The sequence below is a fragment of the Calonectris borealis genome, chromosome 1 (genome assembly GCF_964195595.1).
Source record: "Calonectris borealis chromosome 1, bCalBor7.hap1.2, whole genome shotgun sequence".
In the NCBI taxonomy this organism is placed as follows: domain Eukaryota; kingdom Metazoa; phylum Chordata; class Aves; order Procellariiformes; family Procellariidae; genus Calonectris; species Calonectris borealis.
The window spans coordinates 93298714-93319927 of NC_134312.1; the positions used below are offsets into that span (position 1 = coordinate 93298714).

The window sequence follows — 21214 nt, forward strand, 5'->3', positions numbered from 1 at the left end:
GCTCTGAAAAGTCAGAAGGAGGAACCTCTCCAGCTTTGAGGAGCCAGTCGATCAGGAGCACGCACAGCTAGAGGAGACGAGTGGGAAAGGGGGAGAGAAAACACTGGCATTGGCTGCTGAGGATGCGCTGGCAGGGAAGAAATACTCCCCATAACCACAGCTAGGCTGGCGGCGGGATGGATGGAGTGACGGAGCTGCCCAAGCCGTGAAAGCAGGAGCCGACATGAAGATTGCTGGGAAGACTGTGTGTGTTTTTGTGCTGCTCACCATCACCAAGGTCACGAGAACAGTAGGTGAGTCTAACTGGGACTACTCAGCCATTGGGATGGAAGAAGGGGAAATGTGCACAGATATTTTCTTTCCATAAAAGCTATTCATCATGCTGTGACTTCCTTTAATTGCTAAAAATTATGGAGCACAACTAAAACATGCTTCCCCAATATCCACTCCTGCTCTTCTTTTCTTAGTGGACACAAGGCTGCCAGGCATTATCCCTGTGACTTCCATGTAGGCAATTATTTAGTGACCCTTAGCTGGGAATGTACCATTTGTCACAGATAGCCTTTTTACTCAGACCTCTAAATCCACATCATCTGAGAAACTGATCCATTTGACATATTAAAAATATGCCCGGGAAAGTGTTTGTGAACTTGAAGCTTTTGGCCTTGTGCTTTCTGCTGAAGAGAGGCTGCAGATACTCTGAAATAGGGCAGGGATCTCTTGCGTCTTTCTGAGGAGTGGTGGAAGATCATTGATGTGCTGACAGTAGGGAGCAATTTCTGGAATTTTGTTCGGAGGCTAATGGGCGTGGTCAGTATCAAGAGTGGGAAAGGCTTCTGTGCCAAAAACAGTGGCACTCCTAAGCCTTTCTAACCCCAACGTTTAGTGTAGTTGACTTAGTGTTAATATAGTTTAGCTACAGCAGTTAATGTCTCCCACATACTGTACATTTGCATGTCTAGAGCTTGGGCTCTTCCAGACACCATGCAGCTGTCCGGGGACATGGTAATGGAACTAGAGATTTGAGCAGCAGTTCCAGAAACCTAAACTGCCTATATATAGAGGGAGAAGGCAGGTAGGTCTGTGAGATCCAAATTAAACTAGGGACATCTCTGAATAATATGTAACATGCATGTGTCCATTCCTATTATGGACAGGTAAAATTAAACTGCATGGACATGAGTTATTCCATTCCACTTGGCCAGAAAATAAAAATGGCTCGTTGGTGCTATTTTAAAGCAAAACGGATGCAGTCATTGCTGGCAGTGAGGGAACACCCGACTATAATGTGTTTGGCTGATCAAATGAGGGATCCAAAATGGTTACCTCAGTGTTACCCATTGGAAAAACCTCAAATACTTCACAAACATTATTAAACTTTGCATCGATAACCTCACAACAGGCACACTGGAAAAACCTGCCCCTACTCTGTAGGTAATGCAAAGGAACATGCTCAGGGTCATACATACGGATTATGGCAGTCTACATTTTTGAATACGGCTGCTCAAAAAGTAAAGGAATATGGACATGTCGCAACATGTTTAAGAAAATGGGGGAGACAAAGGGGAATCCTACTGGCAAAAATTCTTTTTTAAAATGGACTTTGCTGGAAATATTTAAAAAAATCCAGTGCCAAAAAGTTTTTTTCTTCAGAGATCACAGGCTAAACGTCTCAAACTGATCCAATGTGTATGTTCTATCCAGAGAATTTTAGTGTTGTATGAAGCTCAGAAAGAACTATGTCGCCCCTTCTGAAGACTAGAGCAAGCTACTCTGAATGAAATAGAGTCATGCAAAAACTGTTGTGTGTAACCAACCTTTATCAGCATTAGCATTTCCTTAACATTTCCTTAGCATGTTGTTTGTGTGGTTTGGTTAGTTTTTACAACAATAGAAGGGACAGCTCAGAAGCAAGGCTGAGGCCACTTCGTGATTGTCACATCTAGATCTGCCCCCAAGTAGAGTTGGATAATATGCTACTGAAGCTGCTGGTGCATGACCTGTACTAACAATCCTTCTGCGACAATCCTCATAGTAGCAGCAGTGGAAAAGACTTAAAATTAAAATATTTTTGGTAACATTTTGAAGACTTCTCTAGTTTAACTAAGCAGACAGGACACCTCAGGTGGTTGTGTACATACTCCAAAGGAAAGGGGATAAAAAAGGGCAAGATCTTCCATGAGAGGTTCATGCAACAAATCTTTTTATTGGATTAACATTTGCAATGTTGGACTGTGTAAGTCCTGCATCTGCAGTTGTATCCTGTGACTATAGATATGACTAAGCACTTCAGAGGAAGCTGCAAGAAATTCGTTGTCAGTAATGAGATGTGATTCTCTATGGTTAGTTCAGTTTTATCAATAGTAAAAAATTGAACTCAGTGGCATTGCATCTGTGCTGGAATTAGAGTGTATGAGGTAAATAAAAGTGAAGTAGATTTACAGAGCAACCTGGCTAGAGTTCAAGTTTACCTGCATAGATAACTTTCTTGAAGGCTACTGCTTTCATTTAGTTTCTTTCCTTAATATAACTTACAAATTCTCTTTCACTAGTGTAGTAATGTTTTATTGCCTTCTTACTTTCTCTGTCCTAGTGTGGTTAAGTGCTCCTGTCTCTGTTGCCTCCTATTCTAGTTTACCGTGGAATCTTGCTCCATATACAAAAAATCATAGACTAAAAAACTATTCTGGTAAACTTATATTTGTCTCCATTTCACTATTTCTTTGCTGCTCCTTTGGGTCTATATGTGCTGGAATCATTCTGACCTCTTTTACCCTAAAAACACCTGAATCCAAACAGCCTGTTTTTCTTACCCAAATGCTTAAAACAGAATTATGTACTATTAAATTAAGCAAAAATTTTCTCAGAAGACATCCAAACTGCCCTAGTACGATCTTCAAAGCATGTCCTTGTGACATTAACGTTTTACTTTGCTGTGGTTCAAACGCAATGTCTGAACATGTCTAATTTCAAAACCATGGAAACAAGGAAGTTCAGTCTTGCAGGTTGACCACATACTACATGACTACAAAGTAGATTTTCTTTAATTGGGAATGCACTTGTAGAAGTGCATGCTACTTAAAACTCACAGTTGATATATTTTTTCTTTAGAGGTACAATCATTCATAAGAAAAAAGTGTAAGGAATCTTCTTATGCTGCCTTATCTTTGTATGGAGTAAGAAAATGCTAGGAAGAAAAGTACTATGCTAAAGCTAAGCACTAAATAAGATATGACTGAGATTTTAACCATATAAAAATGAGGTCATAAGCATGTTTTCATAGCAGTCCCTTATCTGCTTTCTGCAAAGTATGAAAAAGAGGGCATACAACCTACCGTTTGCCGTCAATGATCTATTTTTATTTAGAATAGCAGGAAAATGCCACTTAAGCATAAATAAACAGTACAACTTATTTTATTCTTCTTCTCATGAGGAAGAGAGTAAAAGGCCAAGTTCAGCATGCAGAACAGAATATAAAACATTCCGTATCTGTTTCTGTACTAAGAAGTGGGGGGCCTTTGCACTTTGTTACACATGGTGTCACAGTGCTATTCTGAAAGAAATAGTACCCAAGGCACTTTGGCATCCAGTGTAAATCCCTTCTCCCCTCATCCATTCCAGCTCACATTCTGGAAGGACAGAAGTTGCTATACCAAGTTTAAAGTTTACAGCCAGACTGATATAATATGCGACAGCTTGTTAAGTTCAGTGATGATTTATTAGCAGTTGAGGATTTGGCCAACGGTGTTTGTTCTGCAAGCTGGACGACTCTAACACATCATTTAAACACCAACTAATTCCTTCATTAAAGAAGTATACCCATCCTTTTTTCTGCAAAGTCATGTTTATATTGAGACATAGCCCATTTACGTGAGGGTAGAAACAAAACCTCAGAAAGGACCCCTACAACACTGCATCAAATGGCCTTTTTTTGCAGGCGTTATATAATGAAACACTTTTCATAAACAATCTGCGCACCAAAAAAAGCACCCACCTTATTGAAAGGCTGGTTTTAATCCTGACTGAGGCAAGATTCTCAGCCTAAATTTGTTGCACTACCTATTTTTATTGTTATTACATTTTGAGCTGCTGAATTTCAGCACACACCTACCATTCTGCTCATCAAGGTCACCTGGTTCTTCTTGTGTGACATTTCCATTCTTTATATTAATAATGCTATATTCTTCCTGCTTTCAACAAATTTCCTCACACACTCCTGATACAATGCCAATGCCATTAGTAAAACCGTTAAACAGAATTACCGTAAAAATCATCTGCTGAGAAACATTATTAGCAAGCTACCTTCAACGTCACATCTCCTTTTAACAATGCCTTTTGCTTTCTCTCCTTAATCCAGTTCTTTATCCATCATGTTTCACTCCAGTTGTCCCTCTATTCTTCAGCTTAATTTATGATTTTCAAAGGACACTGTATCAAACTGTATCTCTTACTAGGTGAGCTTTAACATGTTTCCTTTGCCTTCAAAATCAGCTGTCTTGAATGACTGCTTGAAAAGATACTGGAGAAAGCTAAAGAGAATGAAAAGATCATAGAAAAATTAAGGTATACTTAATTGCAACTGCAAAGGTATATTCCACCTTGAATGGGAAGATTGAAACCTTGGGTTCATTATTAAGCAACATATAAAGTCATATTAAAGTTTGCAATCTAAAAAAAATCCAGCCATGCTGCAGGAACTTTATACTGGAAAACCAGAATTTACAATGGCAAAGCGTATTTTTCTGGCTGTGTTTTAAGGTTGCTATTTCAGCTTGTATGACACAGTAGGAAAGAGGTTTATCCTTGTCATGGTTTAACACCAGCCGGCAACTGAGCACCACACAGCTGCTCACTCACTCCCCCCCGGTGGGATGGGGGAGAGAATCGGAAGGGCAAAAGTGAGAAAACTCATGGGTTGAGATAAAGACAGTTTAATAGGGAAAGCAAAAGCCGCGCATGCGAGCAAAGCAAAACAAGGAATTCATTCACTACTTCCCATCGGCAGGCAGGTGGTTCAGCCATCTCCAGGAAAGCAGGGCTCCATCACGTGTAACGGTGACTTGGGAAGACAAACGCCATCACTCCGAATGTCCCCCCGCTTCCATATTCTTCCCCCAGCTTTATATGCTGAGCGTGACATCATATGGTATGGAATGTCCCTTTGGTCAGTTGGGGTCAGCTGTCCCGGCTGCGTCCCCTCCCAACTTCTTGTGCACCCCCAGCCTACTCGCTGGTGGGGTGGGGTGAGAAGCAGAAAAGGCCTCGACTCTGTGTAAGCACTGCTCAGCAATAACGAAAACATCCCTCTGTTATCAACACTGTTTTCAGCCAAAACCAGCACAATACTGCAAGTGACACAGTAATGGTGGCAGAAAAGAAATGTGTTAAAAGGAGAACAAAAGAAGAATTTGAGAATGAGGAAGAAAGGAATTTCTGGAGATAGGAAAAAAGCCTAAATAGAATGAAATGGGAATAGAAGATATTTTCAAGGAATAATGACGAGTATGGATAAAAGAGTGTGAGTGGGAAACTAACAATAAAGGTATAAGTCTCTTATTGTGTCCTTTTAAGGATATGTCCATGCTGAAAAAACTGTGATCGCAGCTTCAGGAAACAGAGTCATATAGGCTCAGGCCAGCCGGTTCATGTATTTCTATCATGAAAATTAGAGTAGTCTAACTACTTACTACTCACCTGACACGCAGGGCTGGTTTTCAGCCTACACCCTCTCCTGTGCTGTTGTGGCTACATTTTCAGAGTCACAAAGCTACCACATATAAAACTCTGTCAGTACTTTAGCAATCCCTACCCTAGTACAAAGCACTTCTGCTTGTTCATCTCTTACTTCATTCAAGACGAGCCTTGCTAAGTGTCACAGGCACTCTGTGGCAGTAGAGGGGGAAGACAGATGCAGAGCTCAGCCTGTTGTATCTGGCCTCTTCCAAGCATCCGGTACTGCCTTTTTGATTATGACTTGCTATGACTCATATAATATATTCATTCCAAGATACAGTTAGTCATTTGCTTGTGGTATGATCATTGTTTCAGTTCATTATACCTCTAAGTTTAATACGTCACAATATGTGGGTGGGAGGGGATGCACCAAAACGCTGTGGTAGATTGTTACTGTAAGAAATAATAGGATTATGTCTGAGAAAGTAAAGCAGTCTCTTTACAGTGTGAAAAACTCTTTAACAGCTAAATTTCTGAAGAGGCTGTCATGGAACTTGAGTCATTTTGGGGGCAAGAAAAAGTTCTACTGTGGATTAAAACCTGCTATAAAGAATAACAGAGGCTGGAAATCTTCCCTATTTGAAAGCAATCAAAAGCACTTTCAAGCTGTGTAGCTGTCTGATTTTGCAGTGGTTCCCCTGAAAATTTTAGTGGCTTCACAATCAAATTTTCCTGTTTTTAAAATCTTTCTTTCTCCTTTTACTGTGAGAAAGACTCTGAGAAACAGGAGAAATGACTAAGTAAGTGACACTGCAAAGGAACCGGTGCAACTAGTTATCCACGAGAGCTGTCAAACACACTACATAAACCACGTTAAAAAAACAGAGCAAAGTCTTTCCCCCAATCTTTTTCAGTTACAGTAATCTTAGCACGACAATAGTAACCAGCACATTTTTGAAAAACAAATGCGAACTCCTCAACTGAGTTTGTTTTTTTCCTGAGTAAGAATATGTCCATTTTCAAACATAAAAGCAGAATCTGTCAGTGCATTGGAATGTGCACTCAGTGCACTGGAATAGAGCTTGAGAACCTCCTCAGACATGGCTTAAAATCTTCTTCAACCATCAAGGAGAGACAATGACGGATGGCATAATATTTTTAGTATTATAATTAAACGAACTTCAGAGGCTGGAGTCAAATTGGAGGACGTCTGTCTAAAGGCCTCCTACCCTACCCACCTGTCAGATGAGTCTCCAACGTGAAACCTGCTCATGATGGATTTGCATCCACAACCAAAATAGGACGGTTCAGCCCGCAGCTGTACAGAACTCCTGGAACCTGACTCGCCTATTTTCTACACCAGTGTGACAGACAGCACGTACTCCTGGGATCCTGAGCTCTGCTCCTTTTGGCTAACAGAAAAAATGATTGCTATTTTCCAGAGTCCACTCATTTGTGAAGAATAAGACTGAAAATGAAAAGTTATTTACAATAAATGTGTAGATATACAATCCTTCATTTAATCTCTCTTGTGTGTAATGAAATAATTAACAGTACTGACATTAATTATCATCCTACAGTTATTGCTGCACTGAGATGAGCTTGATAGCTCACACCTCTTCAAATTTCTTGTTCTCTGCAGACCCACAGAGAATGAGGCCTTTGCTGCACTGGTTATCCCCTTTTTCAGCTACAGCAAGCTGTCAGTTCAGCTTAGCTATAACATGGGATTTCACCTTGAGAGAAGTAGCAGTGCAACGTACGGGCTTGTTTCCGAGCCTTTGTTTGAATAAATGCTGACGTGTATGGCATATATGCCCTGATATATTGGTCATAAACCAATCAGCTATCACAGAGGAAACTTTAGCAACTGACTTTTAGCCATTTTACAGTACGAAAGCACCATTCCAGAAAACAGTAGTGGAGTGACAGGTCTGAATTAAAACACTTGCAGCGCTGAACCTTCCCTTTTTAACAGCGTGGAATACTTTTGTTTGTTTAGTTCTCCTGCAGAGCAGACACACACTCTTTAGGTTTAGTGAAATTCCTGGAGGGAAAGGGAGATTGTGTCTTCCCTCAGAGCTGCTGAGTACATACCCAAGAGTGCAGGCTGGGGCAGGCAGCATAAGGAGGGCAAAGAAAGCAGATGGGGAGACCCTGGCAAAGGGCTTGGTTGGAGCAGACCCACAAGAAGTCATAGAAGTGATGGAAAAAGGAGCTCAGAAGAAATCATGTGGAATCTGTGCAGCCTGACAAGTCATCGAAAGCTGGTGGAGTAGAAGAGAGGACTGGGGGAAAGAACCTGTTCTGTAAAGAAACAGAGAGGAGGAAAGATTTATTTTCAGGCCTTTTTTTTTTTTTTCATGAGTATAGCTAGCAATTCTGAGTTCCCTAAAGAACTATCACTTTCTAGCATATTGGTTTATGTTCTAATAAAACTTTTAGAGAGTAGATGGCTTTTGATACGCTCACTAGAAAGAGAAAGTAGGGCATGTCCAACTTCACCCCAAGATGAGGTCCTATCAACATCTCCAAATTGAAGGAAATGTTGTGGCTGACCAGGAAGGACAAGATAGGGATGAGGATAATTTCTATTTTCAGAACTGCCTTTGTGCTGGTTGATCCCATAGCTATTTACAGATTAATTCCTGAGAATATACATTTTGGACTGTTTTTAAATAAAGCTAACTCTGTGGTGAAAAACAGCAAGTCTTGACATCTCATTAGACTGTATTTTAGATTGAAGTAAGGCAAAGAAAGGTAAAACATCTTTTCATCAGAAACTGTTATGAAAATGGCTGACACTATGATCTGGAAGCTTCTCACCAAGTATTACCCAGGCCCAGTCCTATTTTGCTTGTGAGTAACAAGATTTTAGCTCACACAGTTCAAAACCTTAAATTATCTGAACTTGGTACCACGCTCTGTGGTAAGATGAAGCAGAGCTCTCTTTTTGCATATGCTTTCTTCGGAGAATAGCAAGCACGCTGGAAGATTTTTGCACCACACGATAATGCGAGTGAGCATCTATAGAAATGGAAGCATTATAACCATCTCCACATGGCTGATAAGCAGGGCTAATGAGCAAATGCCCAGCAGAACTATCAGCCTGGCTACGCTGGTTTTGGGACTCAGTCTAAAAGGTATCCACAGCACTCTGCCATCACAACATGCTTCCATGCCACATCGAACTGGAAGAGGATCAAAATAGGTGCAGGCTCTGCAGTTACGCTTTGCTCCCTTACCGTTTTTTTTCTTTCTCTGCCTTCAACACAAAGACAGACACTCAGAGTTTTTAGACAGTTCTTAGGAGAATGCTAACAGGCTAACAGGATCATAATATAGGATAAAACCTCCTTCTAATAAAATATGTCTGTTCTACAGAGATAAAAATATATTCCCTATTCCACCTTAAGAGGAGGTCTTCAAAGTTATTTCAGAAATACAAATTAACCAAACCTTTAAGGATTTTTTGCATATGCATTCTTCTTCTGTAAAAGCAGTCTAAAGATCATGTTTCTAGCAGCATGCATGAGAAAAGAAGCAAAGCAAGGAAGAAGTACACAATTCATATTTACACTAATGCCACTTACTTGCACTCTAGCAATGAAAGAGGGCAGTAAAGTGAAAACAGTTTTATTTTATTATTTCATAAGTCCTCTTTACAATGGTAGGAAGATATATGTAAGGATAGGATAAACAAGAAGAGTTTTTACTAATTAATCTACCATCTGGGGAAAAACTCCTGCCTTGCTAAAAGCCTTCTAAATTAATAACAAGATACAGGGGAATTCAGAATGCTTCTACAAATTTACCGTAAACCTAAAAGTGTACTTAAACATGATTCAGCAGATTTTAAGCTGACTGATGTGGCTTATCGTTTGAAGTGAATGGTACCTGATTCATTCAGGGAAGAACATGACAGAAAGGCATAGCAGAAAGCACCACTTTCACTCCCTCTTTCTTTACAGTCTTGAAGCACACAAGCTGTTATGTTGGGGAACTTGCACATTGCAATAGACTGCTTAGGAGATGCAGAGTTGAATGACAAGTAAAATGATACTGCTTTAACATGTACATGAAACTGTACACAGTTAAATATGCACAACATTGTCATTCCTGGGCAACATTTGCAAACATTATCCAAAGAAACCCCAGCGCCAACACACAGGCAGTTTGAATGCTTAGGTTTGCTTAGTCATTTGCAGCTGAGGTCAGCCACACCGATGACATGACTCAGAGCTCCGAGGCTCTTGGCAGTGTTAAACTGGGAGAGGAAACACTTTGTTCTCCAGTTTTCAGAGACATTCATAGAACTCGCATCCAGAAACCATCATGAGACAAAAGGCTTCTTTCAGTTCCTCTCCTGGTAAAATCGCCTGAGTTTAAAACACACACCTCACATTTTCTTGAAATGCCATTAAGCAGAAAAACTCGTCATTTAAAAACTCTTCCAGTGTAATAATTTATCACAGAACACTGTTGACAATTGAATTAAGGAAACAAGCATTTGTGGGGCTGGTGGGTAATTTGTGTATCAGAAAATGGTGTGAATAGATAGCACTTTTCTTCTTCTGCCATGCTTGGAAACATTAATCGATGAATCCTGGCAGTATTGAGCAGCAGGAAGCTAAGTATTATTTCCTTTATTTAATAGAAATGGGAAGTGGATGGCTTCAGTGAAATACTATCCCCACCTAATTTTCCTCTTCTACCAGCAAAAAAAACCTTCTCAGAATTACACTCTGATTTCCATGTTATACAGCTGGAGTAACTAATACATTACAGCACTGTATGGTGTAGTGTACTGTGAGGCAATATTGCAGCTACACCTTCTATCAATCTGGAGCTAGGTCTAGGTTTGGAAATGTCTTCACTGAAAGGGTACATAATCCTCAAAATGAAAAGGCAAAAACTTTTGAAGGAATCTTTAGGTAGTTAAAATGCAGTGAACTGTGTTCATTTTGCAAGTCAGAAATCATTTCCCAAGAACACAGCTAAACAGAAGGAAAAGTGGTTGAGCTGGAATGGTTCATTCACCTAGATTCCAGAATATAATGAGATTTCAGACAATATTATTAAGGTAAAACCAACTGTAGTTTTCTCAAAGAGGCTAATAGTAATGATTTGACTAATAATTTGAAGTTGGTGCTCATTAAGACCATTTCTTATAGTGTTGTGAATGTTCAGGAACTGGGCTTCACATTGTGCCAGCCAGCAGAGGTAATAGAATTCCAGCTCTGGGTAGGGGATAGAGAAACACAACAAAGTCAGGTCTGGTACCTCTGAGGAAGACTTTGACAAAGGTTTGATTAATCACACAAAACTTAGGTCTTCTAATTTTTCCATATTCCAGCTGAACTTTCAATTGCCTCTTTAGTATATCTGCTTGAAAGGTTTGGGGAGGGGTTTAACATATTTGGAATAATTTGTGAAAAACTCATTTGTTGGTACAAATCAGGTTCATTAACTTTTGTTTTCCTTCCAGATAAACACATGCTTTGAAATTAGTACTCTGATTTTCTTCTCATGAACAGCTCTCAGAATGCCACTAAAACCATTACTCAGCCCAAGGAAAGAGCAACTGGGGGTTCCACCAGAGACACTCAGAGATCAGTGGTTTACAGTCCCAAGGTTTAATGGTCACCTATTAAAAGAGGAAATGGGTGAGGTGGTAAATGGAGGCTGGCTTACCCATACAGCTATGGGTATTATTCCTATTAACTCATTAGTTGTTGCACTTAGGTTATTTATCTGTAACAGGTCTTCTTCAGGTGATTATTTATACACATATATACATTGTGGATTTTTGGGGTTGTTTGCTTTTAATTTCAGCAGGACCCAAAGGACACAAATGTCCCATTCCCTCACCTACTCTTCACACTGGTTTACCACCTGTGCCTCAGACTCTTGTTTTCTCTCAGTCTCAAAAGTGCCTCACGAAGGAGGGTGGGCTGCCTATATAAGTGTAAGCAACACTAATGCATATATAAGCAACTCATCTTGAAGAACAGTTACAGGTAACCTTTCTTTCACCTCTGAGTGCTTGCCCACATGTACCTCTACTGCAAACAAAACCCATCACAGAATACTTTATTAAAGAAAAGGTCCCAATGTGACTAGTTGAAACAAAGCAAGAGAACCAACTGTCCCAAAGGTGGCATCATGTTGAGAGGCTTCAATGGTCAAGGAAATAGTGAAATGAATCTTGGGGTTAAAAACTTGACCCCTTGGATGAGTCAGCTGAAGACACAGGCAGATAAGGGGTCCCAAATCTGGACAATATAAAGAGAGCAAGCACGACTTATGTTCAATATGTGCAAAAAAGAATCAGTCCTGAAAGCCTGTGGAAAAAGAAAACCCGGGCAAATTACTTTCTTGGCTAAGAAGAAATTCAGGGACCCATAAGCAAAAAAAAACCCAAAATTAAAGGCAATCCTGAGGGTGTAACTTGTCTTGAACAAACACACCACACAGAGGAGCCGTAATAGTGGTCTGGCTCTCTGCCCTTCAATGGCCCTTCAATGGCCAATTTTGGCCAACTTCCAAAAAGGACAAGAGGACTAGATCCAAGCTTTTCCATACAGATGTCTAGCTTCAAGTACATAGTTCATGGATCACAAAAAGATAAAGAGAGGAGGTATCGTGCCTGACTCCAAGCAAGAGTCACCTTTTAAAACCCAAAAGAAGAATCAGTGTCATGGAAAGAAAAAAATAGAACGTGTTTCCAAGAACAAGACATACTCACTATTAGAGAGCCAACACAGTTGATACATCAACTGAAAAAAGTTTCTCTGCAATCTTAGCCTTGCAAGCAAGAGGCACAGGGATATGGGAATATTTTACATCTTCGTAGCTGCATGCCTGGCACAAAGATGGGCAGGACTTACATTCATGTCCTATGGGGACTGCTGCAGTAAAAAAAGTACACTCACAGTGTGCATGCATATGTACACATTGTGGACACTCATAGTGTGAATGTATATGTTCACAAAGATTCAGAAAATGAAAAGACACCCCTGAGACATAAGGCAAAAACCTTTCCTCCTACACAAATCCCCACCATTGTTATTTATGTTGTGGTCATGTCTGAGAGATATAGACAAGGTCTTTGCCCACAGTGTTGGATTTTGTATGAATGCAGAAGTAAAAGTTGTTTACTTCATTGGTAGCAACAGTCCCAGAGAAAAGTCATTAGCATACAGTCAAATGCAATAGTCAAATTTCTATCATTTCAGTCTGTAAGTGGCAACCCACTGGAGGATTTGCCAATACAAACACACTGTTCAGATGCTGAACTGCTTAAGACAATGGCCAGGAGTAGGGTCTTCCTCCAGTATCTGTCTTATCCACTAAGATGAGCCCTGGTGGGAAATTTGTTGATAATATTGAGAGGCTAGGCTGTGATAGGCCACTGGCTCCATTATCCACAGCTGTCATACAAGATGACAGACAATTTGCAGATGAGCACAGACAGGGCCTCATGCTGGCCTGTAGCAGTGCAGACACTTCTCTGTGAAGCACGGACCAGAACTCCAAAACTATGAGTGACGTCCCTGGGCATCTTCTCACACGTCCTTCTCCTTTCTCTCCTTCAGGAAACGACAAAGTGACAGTGACAGTAGGTAACAGCTCTGTGCTCACCTGCCCTCCCAAATCAAATATAACTATGGTAACATGGAAAATAAACCCCAAGGTTGGAGGCCCCTGCACCTTGGGATACAGGGCTGATCAGAACAAGACAGACAGAACAAACTGCAGTGACAGCATGAACTGGAAATTCAGACCAGATCGGGATCCTGCCCTTGAGATACGGCAAGTGGGAATAGCCCATGAGGGAAATTACACCTGCGAAGTAGTAGCAACAGAAGGGAATTTCCACAAGACGTACCACCTGACCGTGCTAGGTAAGGGACTGCTTCCTCATTTTACAGGTCTCCAGAGGACCATGGGCCTGGACAGATAAAGCTCCTCTCCCCATGCACCAGGGGATATACTAATCCAATACACTAACAGAGGATTCTGCATATCCGTCTGGTTATCCTGTAGAATCAATCATTAATACACTAATTTAAGAGAACTAACGCATGTGACACTAACACTTCCAAATGCTGAGGTATTCTATCAAACATGGGATGTTCTTATCCAGACAGTAAAAACGGACCCATTTCCTCTTATGCCGGCATTCAAATATGTTTTAAACCATGTGTACGAAGGCTGCTTAGGACAAAAGTCTAATTCAGCCCTGTATTTGGGATAATTCCCTACCGCAACGTCCAGGGAAACCTCCTCTAATGGTACATGGCTGTGGTAACTCACCTGAATGGGGGAGAGTTGTCGAAAAGGAAAAAAGAGGCACGATCTTTGTCTCTTGTGACTTTGGCCCATGTCGCTGTAATGGGATGGCACCTCCAACCTTATTCTCCTCTTTTCATTTTGGGTGGAGAACAAGAACATCCTATCCCAACTGCGGCAAACTAACTCCATGCATCTCCCCTTCCTGACGCTTTGCAGTCCCCCCCAGGCTGACCCTGTACTGTGATGACCACGGGAACCCCGTGTGCGAGGCCGCGGCAGGGAGGCCGGCTGCTCAGGTCTCGTGGGTCCTAGAGAGCAACTCCACCCCCAAGGAAGAAGGCCATGACAACGGGACAGTGACTGTTCTCAGCAAGTTCACAGCACACAGCACCAACGTGACCAATATAACCTGCATTGTGTCCCACCCAGCTGGGAACCAGAGCAAGTCCATAGCCTGCCGTCCCTCAAGTAAGCTTCCCTTTGTGTGTTCGGTGTTCGAAATCCCGTTTAGCCTCCTGTGCACACTCTTGTTCCTTCTAGGAAGGAAAATCTATAAAAGCTATAGAAACCTTCAGTGAAGTCCTATACAGTGCCATCTCTAACTGCCTTTGCCCAGAAACATCGCCAGCTTGTTTGTGTTCTAGACACTATTTCCAAATGGTTTCTTCCCTAAGAGGGATATACATAAGTGTGGTAGTATTCTTTTGGTAGTGGAAATATTGTTGGAAACAGAGACAAAGCAGTCATGATCTTAGGGTTAAAATAACCACTTGGAAGCAGAACATCAGCAAAATTTTTTTTAGATTAAAATGTAAAGTCTGTTGCTCAGATCATAGCAAGAGAGAGAAAGAGAACCAACTCTTGTGTAGCCAGCAGAAACAAATAAATCACTTCATTCCGAGCTGTGAATGTCTGATATTCTATGACATTTGGTTTCTGGTTTTTGCTTTTTTTGTTGCTTTTGAGAACTACACATGAGTTGCAGTACTGAGATATGCTGAGTCCTTGAGAGGAGCTCAGGTACGGCTTAGTGAAAAAATATCATGAGTGTCCACTGTGGGATTTGTGGGATCTGCTTTTGTTTCTGACACAGACTCCATTTGTGTTTCTCAGACAAGTTTCATTATCGACTTCCCCTTCTGCTGAAGGGGATTATATTTATTTTATGAGCATGCTGAAAATGTGTGTATGTGCTAAAGCAGCTTTAATCTTATACTGAAATAATAAAGAAACTGAGCAGTAAGAAGATGTAACTAAAACTAACTCTTTGTTTTTAGAGAACAACGCCTTTAACCTGTATGTCTCCATCATTCTTTGTTTCCTGAGCATTATCACCTTCACAGCTGTCCTTTACTATTATAAGCTCCACAGAGACAGGTATGTATGATAGGGTGCTAAGGACAGATTGTCTAGTGCTAGACGAAATCTTTAAGTACTGTTTGTATCTTGAAATCATATGATTCTGTCAGTCTGTGCTGCTATGAATAACTGAATTAACTACATCAAATAGTTCTATACTGCAGACACTGTGCATTGCACACATCTTCACTGAATAATGCACCTGAGTAAAATATAAATGGGCAGAAGTTGGCAGAGGATCCTCATTGCATTGCCTGCTACACTAAAGGGGAGCTCTTCATTCTAATAGGAAACTGGCAGAGTAAAGCGGTTCTTCAGATATGGTGATAGTCTGTCAGTGTGTCTCTTATTTAGATCACGGGGTTGGTTCTGCTGCCTAATAAGTTCTATCAAATGCCAGAAGACTGACCAGTGCTATCCTGCCATATCAACAGAGAGGACAGCAGATTGGATCTGTATTTATGAAAAAGCTCCCTGGGTGAAGCTGGACTCTAGCCCCTTTAGGACTGGCTGTGGAGAAAAAAGCAATTCCAAGGAAAAACTACAGAAATCATTTGTGCAGAGAAAGGCTGAATTAGCACCTGTACTGAAAACCCCAGCTATGTTCTCTCCTTCCCCTATTCCAAAACTGTTTTTCTCCCAAACCTTCTCCCTCAGAGGTGAAGAATTGGTTCAATACAATTTCACTAACTGCAAATTGTACATCTTTCCAGAGGACTTTGATTTTAATCTTCTGCTTCCACTTTGTGCATAAGCTCCCACAAACATGAGAAAAACCTCTAAAGAAAGTCAGGATGCCATAATTTCAGGATCAAAAGTCAAGGAGAGAGAGACATGAGAAGGCTTTTTGGCTTTACTCTTGATGACAAGAAAAAGAAATGTTTCATAAGCTTGTGATCAAAGCAGGCTGTGATCCAGCCAAACCTAGGACTGAGGAAGGAATTTGTTTTAATACCTGTTTTCTTTTTAACAGACTGTGCCACAAAACCAAACCTCCTGAGACTGCTCCTACACATTCCCCACAGGTAAGGAGAATGATGCAAATTAGACCATCACCAAATCAGGGATCTTCTGGTAGCCCTGAAAACATGGTCAGTAAAGGGAAACCATTAGATTTTTAGTCTCTGCTTTCAGCGGGTGCTACTATGTCTTACATGTTTGCTCTTAGCCGTATCTCAGGACAAAACAAAGCCTATCATCACCATAATTTTGACTTGGAGCAAACATTAGAGGCATGTTCCAACAGCAAAGGCTCAGCAACTCCCATCTTTTATCTTAGCAAGGAGTGAGTCCCACCACATCTCCCTGTTCATATCAGATACACTGACCACAACTGCTGTACAAACAATACTCAGGAAGGATACTGCAATATCATGGGTTGGGAATATTAAGAAAGCTATTAGTAAACAAGAGGATTAAACAACAAAATTAACAGACACAGGGAAAAAAAGAATATCCCTCTTGATGTCCAGAATGATAATGTGCAAGCTCTGAAGGCCACTCTTTATCTTGTATGGTCAATCCACAATCAAAGAACTAACCATACTGAAGACAAAACATTTTATAAAACAATGGAAGGAGTGCTGAGCTGCAAGCTGGGAGGTATTCTTCAATTCCATATGTGTTACAAGCTTCCTGTGTAGCTAAGCAATTCACTTATCAGCTCTGTGTCTCTGTTCTTTGCTACCAAATATAAATAACAGCATTTCTATGCAGGCAAGATGTGTTACATCTACATTGTGAATACCTGTGCACCTACAGTAGACACTAGGCTCAAATTCTGTCATCAACCAAAAAAGGTTCTTCAGTTTCAATTTCTGAAAAGACTTAGTCAATTCTAGTTATTATTATTCTTCCTATTCTGCTGCCCTACCTGCCAGTTGTTGCTGACAGATGCAGTTGCATTAATGTAAAATAATGGGTTAAGTACCAGTGTTCTTGCTGTCACATCACACAACTTTCATTAGCGTGTCTGTAGACTGAAATTGTAGACTGATAGAGGAATCAGTCATGGTCAAGACTCTAGCATGTTATTCGCTCTTTCTAAAGAATTAGACCCCAGTACAATTTCTTTCAGGCTGAAATAAGTGGGGTAGAAAGGGAGAAAAAGGAGGCAGGTGAACCAATACCTCAGCTTTGACAGAAACAGCAACACACATTCTCTGGTAGAAAAAGCAATAGAGGTTTTTTTCTTGAGTCCAAGAGGAATAAATATGGGAGCACTATTTCCCAGTTACATTCTTCAGTCCAGACGAAAGCCTTGCAGAATCCTGCCAAACTAAACTACTCCTTGCATTTACAGTTTTTGGTTTTGTTTTGCTAGGATGACACAATGGAAGTGGAACCTTATACTACTTATGTGCAGAAGGAAAACGTAATTTACAACTCAGTGTCTGATCTGACAGTGGGGCAGAATCTTCCACAAGGACTGTCGACAGCAACATGAGTGATTCAGCAACACTGGAAAGGGAGAGAGACACTTTATAAAGGACTGGTTGTAGAAAGAAACTTCTCAGAGGATTTCTTCAGATTTTGGGGCAACATAGCTCACTAGGTCTGTTCAAACACCTGTGCTTGCTGATGAGTCCGTATAGTTCTTTTTTTCCCTGTTTTACCTTCTTCCTTGGGAAAGGAAACAGGTTTCCTGTTATTCCTTGGGAAAATGTGACTGATCCCATGCCGTAGTTTTTCCTGGAAAAGCTGTTGTGATCAGTCTTTCCTTTGCTGTTCTTGCCTTGGAGATCCTAGTTTTGTCAGTCACTTCTAGGCATTACTTTGATGCACTTGACACTATGTGGCACACATTTGGGAGATGGGAGGAGTGTTCTGTCTGAACTAAAATGAAACGCTCTTCAATCAACAGCCACTTTTTTCTAATTCACAAATTACTAACATAGCGGCCTGAGTACTGATCGTCACAGAATAGCTCAAATGGCGGAATATATTGGTAGGGAAGACCTTTAATCCCCCAGTTCTAAAAATGGAAACAAGTGATGAATTTAGAAGGTCATCCACTAAGAAAGAGACTTCACTAGCATGATTAATTTACTTATTGGGTTCATATTCAGTATTTCCACTAAATGTGTTCATTCTGTATTTCAGATTATTGTTATGATTACTTTTTCATAAGATTTTCTGAAGATATGGTATCCTTCTCTTTCTTAAGAGTATTGGCATTAAGATACTGTAAGAGAATTATGTTACTCAAATCCAGTAAGCTACTTTTAATAGAAAGAAACATCAAATATTTCACAAAACAAAACAAGTTCAAATATATCTTCTATAACTGTGCAATAATGTACAAAAAGGATAAAATGCTTGCTAATTCTAGTCATATTTATTTTTACTACCACAACTGAAGATTTTTTTCATTCATATGTCTAGATGTTTTATTGATATTCTTTTAAATATACTTGCAAGTTCACTTTTTTGTATGTAAATTAGCTTATATAGCTTAATGTGTCTAATGTTGAGGTAACTTCTTCTCACCTTCCCAAAATATCCTTTGGGAATAAGTCAAATAAATTGTCCTTTATATACTAGCAGTTCTCAAACTTTTTGCCTTACTAGCCAAAGTATGAATTGGCTTTACAGTAAGAGTAAAGAAATCCATTTGTAAACCTGTTTACTACCTCTTATTTCAGTATTTTTAAAGACTGACTGGGTACTTGGACTGATGGTAGGATCAGAAGAACTAGATTTTTCTTTTAGACCATAGAAATGTCTTTGCCACACATTGCTAGAGCTTTCTTTGAGAGAGCCTCCCGAAGGCTATGACCCAGTGCTTGGAAAACAGACTTCTAAATTGATTGCAGTTTCTACATGTATTACTGATGTAAATGGATACAATTGGTTATTTATTCTCACTCTACCAGCTATGAAAGAGCTACTTTTGTCCAGGTGCTCTCTGCATGCAAGTATTGCTTTTCTCCGTTTCTGTGTGTCATTTTGGAATGGAAGGGATCAAAGCTGAATCAGCTAATCAGCTACAAACAGAAAGTTTTAAAGGAACCTCCGTTTCCAGTGACTTACCAAGGAAAAGAGCCAGTCAACTCCGTCATAATTCTCTGAAATCCCTCACTTAAAATAGGTGTAATAATGGCCAATGATCTTTCTTCCCACACAAAAACAGTTTTACCACTTCTTAGACTTTTTTCTGTGGACTGGAAAGTCATTTATGTTCTTCAGTGTCCATAAAGTGGGGTTCATCCTATGATACAGCAGCTTTTGAAGGTATATTCTTGCCAGTTTATATGTAATATGTTTTATTTACAGAAGTATATTACCTGCTAACCTGCTGTCTAGCTGTAGGATTTTACGATCCTTTATAAGCCTATTACATTGGACTAAATCATGTATATCCCAGATCTGGTCGTTGCTAAGTTGCTAACTGGTTCATTATTTCTTTCGTCCTCTACTTCGTTCCACATCAGGCCTGCTACAGGCACTTTGAGTCAAAAGTCATGTAGGCTGTTAATGATGGCATGTATGTCTTCTGAACTGAAGCCCAAAGCAGCAAAGTGGCTAGAAGGCCAAAGCAGCCAGCACAGCAACTAATCCTGCCCTTTCATGTAGGCAGGAAGACCACTGTTTCTGTGCCTAACTGATTAGCATAGCCAAGGATGTAGCCAGATCCTCTGCAGTAAGTTGGCAGAAAACAGGATTTTAGTTTGTGACTGTGATAAATAATATGTTAAGGGTCTTATGTATACACATATATACAAATACGCTCTTTATTCCTAGCAGCACAGAAGGTCTAGAGCAGAAGGTCCCTCCCTGCACTCTTTCTCCGTCAAGATACTTGCTACTTCTCTTTGCAATGTGCTGCTATTGTGCTGCAGTCATCCTCCATGCAAAAGTGCTGCGTTGACTGTCTCTTAGCGGTCAGGCAGGCCTGCCCTATCAACTCCCCAGCATGTTGCAGACTCACAGGAAGAAAGTCAGCAGCTTTTCAGCTCCTCCCATAAAGAAATGTTTTGGCTTTAACCACATTTACCAATGCTATCTCTTGCTGCAACATTTAATTTTACTTAATTTGTATCTCCCACCTTTACTGCTATATTTTATCTTCACACACACATTCCAGTCTCTTGACTGTTTACATTCCTGCACTAATCAGGCAGTTAAGAATCGTGGTTATCTTATGACGATAGAGAATCCCGAGCACTGAGCTCACATGCACAGCAAGGCAGCAGATTCTGTGCTGTTGTGCATCCACAGAGCAGCTGCACACTGAAGTGCAGCAGGCCTCCTTCAGACTAAGGGCCTATTCTTTAAGATGGCACTGGCACTACTAAAAAATGGATGCACTACAAATCCTGAGACTGAACATAGCTTCTGTACATCAATTCTCGCAGCTCTCTAACCAGAAATTATTTCATGGGAATAGTCAAGCCCTTCACCACCCATTACACGTAAGCAACAGGTAAGATTTTGTTAAATTGCAAATTTTAGCAGAAGGGTCATTATATCATCACTTACCTGCTTCAAACAACGTTCCTAACAACAGAATCCATTAAAAGTGGTGTTTCAGATATTACCCTGTTTCTGCATCCCAACAGGATTCAGGACTTACAACTACATTCTCCTGCCAGTATCACCTACTCATATTTGTGGTTTACTACTTACTAGTTTGTAATCCTGCTGTCCATCACAGACCTTCTGGTTCAGTGTGTGACTGCTCTGTAGTTCTGCCCAGCTTTCTTCCAGTTACGAATTAAAATGACTTCAACATCTTCGATTTTCATCTTACTGGCAATAGAAATTTAAGTTTTCACATTAGAGTTAGATGACTTTCACATGAGCATTGACATAGCCACCTGCCTTTAGATGTAGCAGGAACTTCCTCATACAAATCTAGAGAATGAGTGTATTTCCTCATTCA

General features: G+C 40.4%; 1 protein-coding gene across 1 annotated transcript; it reads left to right on the forward strand.

Annotated features, from left to right (window-relative positions):
* Positions 1–18: 18 nt before the first annotated feature.
* Positions 19–18871, forward strand: LOC142090042 (cell surface glycoprotein CD200 receptor 1-A-like). Its single transcript, XM_075167292.1, has 6 exons — positions 19–293; positions 13272–13580; positions 14188–14439; positions 15249–15348; positions 16304–16355; positions 17654–18871. The coding sequence occupies exons 1-6, from the start codon at positions 224–226 to the stop codon at positions 17774–17776; spliced, it is 906 nt and encodes a 301-aa protein (XP_075023393.1). The 5' UTR covers positions 19–223; the 3' UTR covers positions 17777–18871.
* The last annotated feature ends 2343 nt before the right edge of the window (positions 18872–21214 follow it).